At 59.4% G+C, this 1,829-nt stretch overlaps 1 protein-coding gene across 1 annotated transcript in view; it reads right to left on the bottom strand.

Moving 5' to 3' along the window:
- PTPRH (protein tyrosine phosphatase, receptor type, H) overlaps positions 1-1,829 on the bottom strand; it is a 30,902-nt gene that overhangs the window by 4,260 nt on the left and 24,813 nt on the right. The window contains exons 13-16 of the mRNA XM_011932588.1: positions 1,259-1,335; positions 926-1,060; positions 564-686; positions 204-364 (exon numbers count right to left, since the gene is read on the bottom strand). Coding sequence (XP_011787978.1) covers positions 204-364; positions 564-686; positions 926-1,060; positions 1,259-1,335 — 496 coding nt within the window. The remainder of the gene's footprint in view (positions 1-203; positions 365-563; positions 687-925; positions 1,061-1,258; positions 1,336-1,829) is intronic.

The raw sequence follows: 1,829 nt of genomic DNA, 5'->3' as shown, positions 1-1,829 counted from the left end.
TGGGATTACAGGCGTGAGCTACCGCACCTGGCCCCTCCTTCTTTTCTTAACTGCTTCACATCCCCCTTTATCTTCCGCATCCACCTCCTCCTTCTCTCCCTCTTCCACCTCCCATGTAAGTTCCCAGGGTCCCATCTAACACCACTGTCTGAGCCCCAAGGGAGCGGTTCTCTCAAGACCGAGGGTCCTGGGCTGGTCCCCACCTGCAGTGTACAATGGGTGGGCCTCCCTCCGTGGTCTGATCCAGCCACTGCCGGAGCATCCTCCAGAAAGCCAGCAAGATGTCTGGGGAAGAGGGAACGCCGTGATCTGGCCAGGCCTGGTAGTGGAATTGCCGCACGGATAGCGTCTTCTGTTCCTCCACCTGGAAGGAGGGAGCGCTCACAGGCTCTGGAGATGAACGTAAGGAGGACCTGGCTTCTACCACTAGGAGTGGGTTCCCTGGGGCACACTGCAGCTCCTCAGAGGAGTGAGTGGAAGGTTGGAGTTGGTGGAGGGTCCTGGATGCATGGCGTGTGTCACAGGGGAAGGCTGAGGGCCAGGACGGGGCTGGACACACGCACCTGGAGGAGCTGCAGTTCCCGCACTGTCCAGTTCTCCATCACTTCCTCACCCACCAGGGTTACCTGCAGGTGCCCATGGGTGCAGGGCTGCGAGTCCAGAGGCCAGTAATGCTCACACTTCACCTGGGGGAGGAGGAGGGGTCAGAGAACAGAACTCCTCTTCCCCAGATCTGTGGGGTCTGCTTTAGGCCCCATATGTGAACCAGCAGATGGGCTGGGGGGAGAGTGGGGAACAGGTCTACACTGAAGACACCTGGGGTCACCCTGGAGGAATCCGTGAGGTCTGGGTGTGGGGTCTACATTGGATCCGTGTTCCGGGCAGGGTCCTGCACCAGTCAGCACCCAGGACTCAGATCTCTCACCCGGCCGGCCTCCATGCAGTTGGTCAGCATGACCAGCGTGTGGCTCTGCTGTTCCCACACCAGGCGCCAGAAGTCACCCACCGTCTGTGGCAGGGGACCCTGGGTGGCGATGAACTCCTGGAGGCTCCAGAGACCCTGTTTGAGGAAGGCAGGCGGGTCAGGGAGGTCTTTAGATGACCCCCGCCAGCTCTGATCTCTCCAGGCCTTCTGGGCACCCTTTCAATCCCAACCAGCTCTGATCTCTCCAGGCCTTCTGGGCACCCTTTCAATCCCAACCAGCTCTGATCTCTCCAGGCCTTCTGGGCACCCTTTCAATCCCACCCACGACCTTACGGGCATGAAGCTGGCATTGATGTAGTCAGAGCCTGGCTCCTCGTGGATGGGCTTCAGGGGCACCCGGGACCAGTCATCTAGGAGAAGAGGCCAGCATTAGCCAGGCAGAGAGACCCAGAGAGGCACACAGACAAGACCAAGACCCATGGACAGAAGTCATGCTGAGATGCCGGCAGACGCTGGGAGCTCTGTAGGGATTGAGGGGCGGAGGGACCTCAGCTACAGGGAGCAGGCCAGGAGGACTCTCAAAGGGACCCACAGCTGGGCACAGTGGCTCACGCCTGTAATCCCAGCACTTTGGGAGGCTGAGGCGGGTGGATCACCTGAGGTCAGGAATTTGAGACCAGCCTGGCCAATGTGGTGAAACCCAGTCACTACTAAAAATACAAAAATTAGCCAGGCATGGTGTCGCCTGTAGTTCCAGCTACTAGGGAGGCTGAGGTGGGAGGATCGCTTGAACCTGAGAGGTGGAGGTTGCAGTGAGCCGAGGTGGCACCATTTCACTCCAGCCTGGGCAACAGAGCAAGACTCTGTCTCAAAGGAAAAAAATGGTGGGGGGGCCGGGCACAGT

This window comes from Colobus angolensis, unplaced genomic scaffold (genome assembly GCF_000951035.1).
Source record: "Colobus angolensis palliatus isolate OR3802 unplaced genomic scaffold, Cang.pa_1.0 Scaffold96, whole genome shotgun sequence".
NCBI lineage: Eukaryota > Metazoa > Chordata > Mammalia > Primates > Cercopithecidae > Colobus > Colobus angolensis.
Note: the sequence above shows the minus strand (reverse complement) of the source record. Positions and strands in the feature narration are given on the sequence as shown.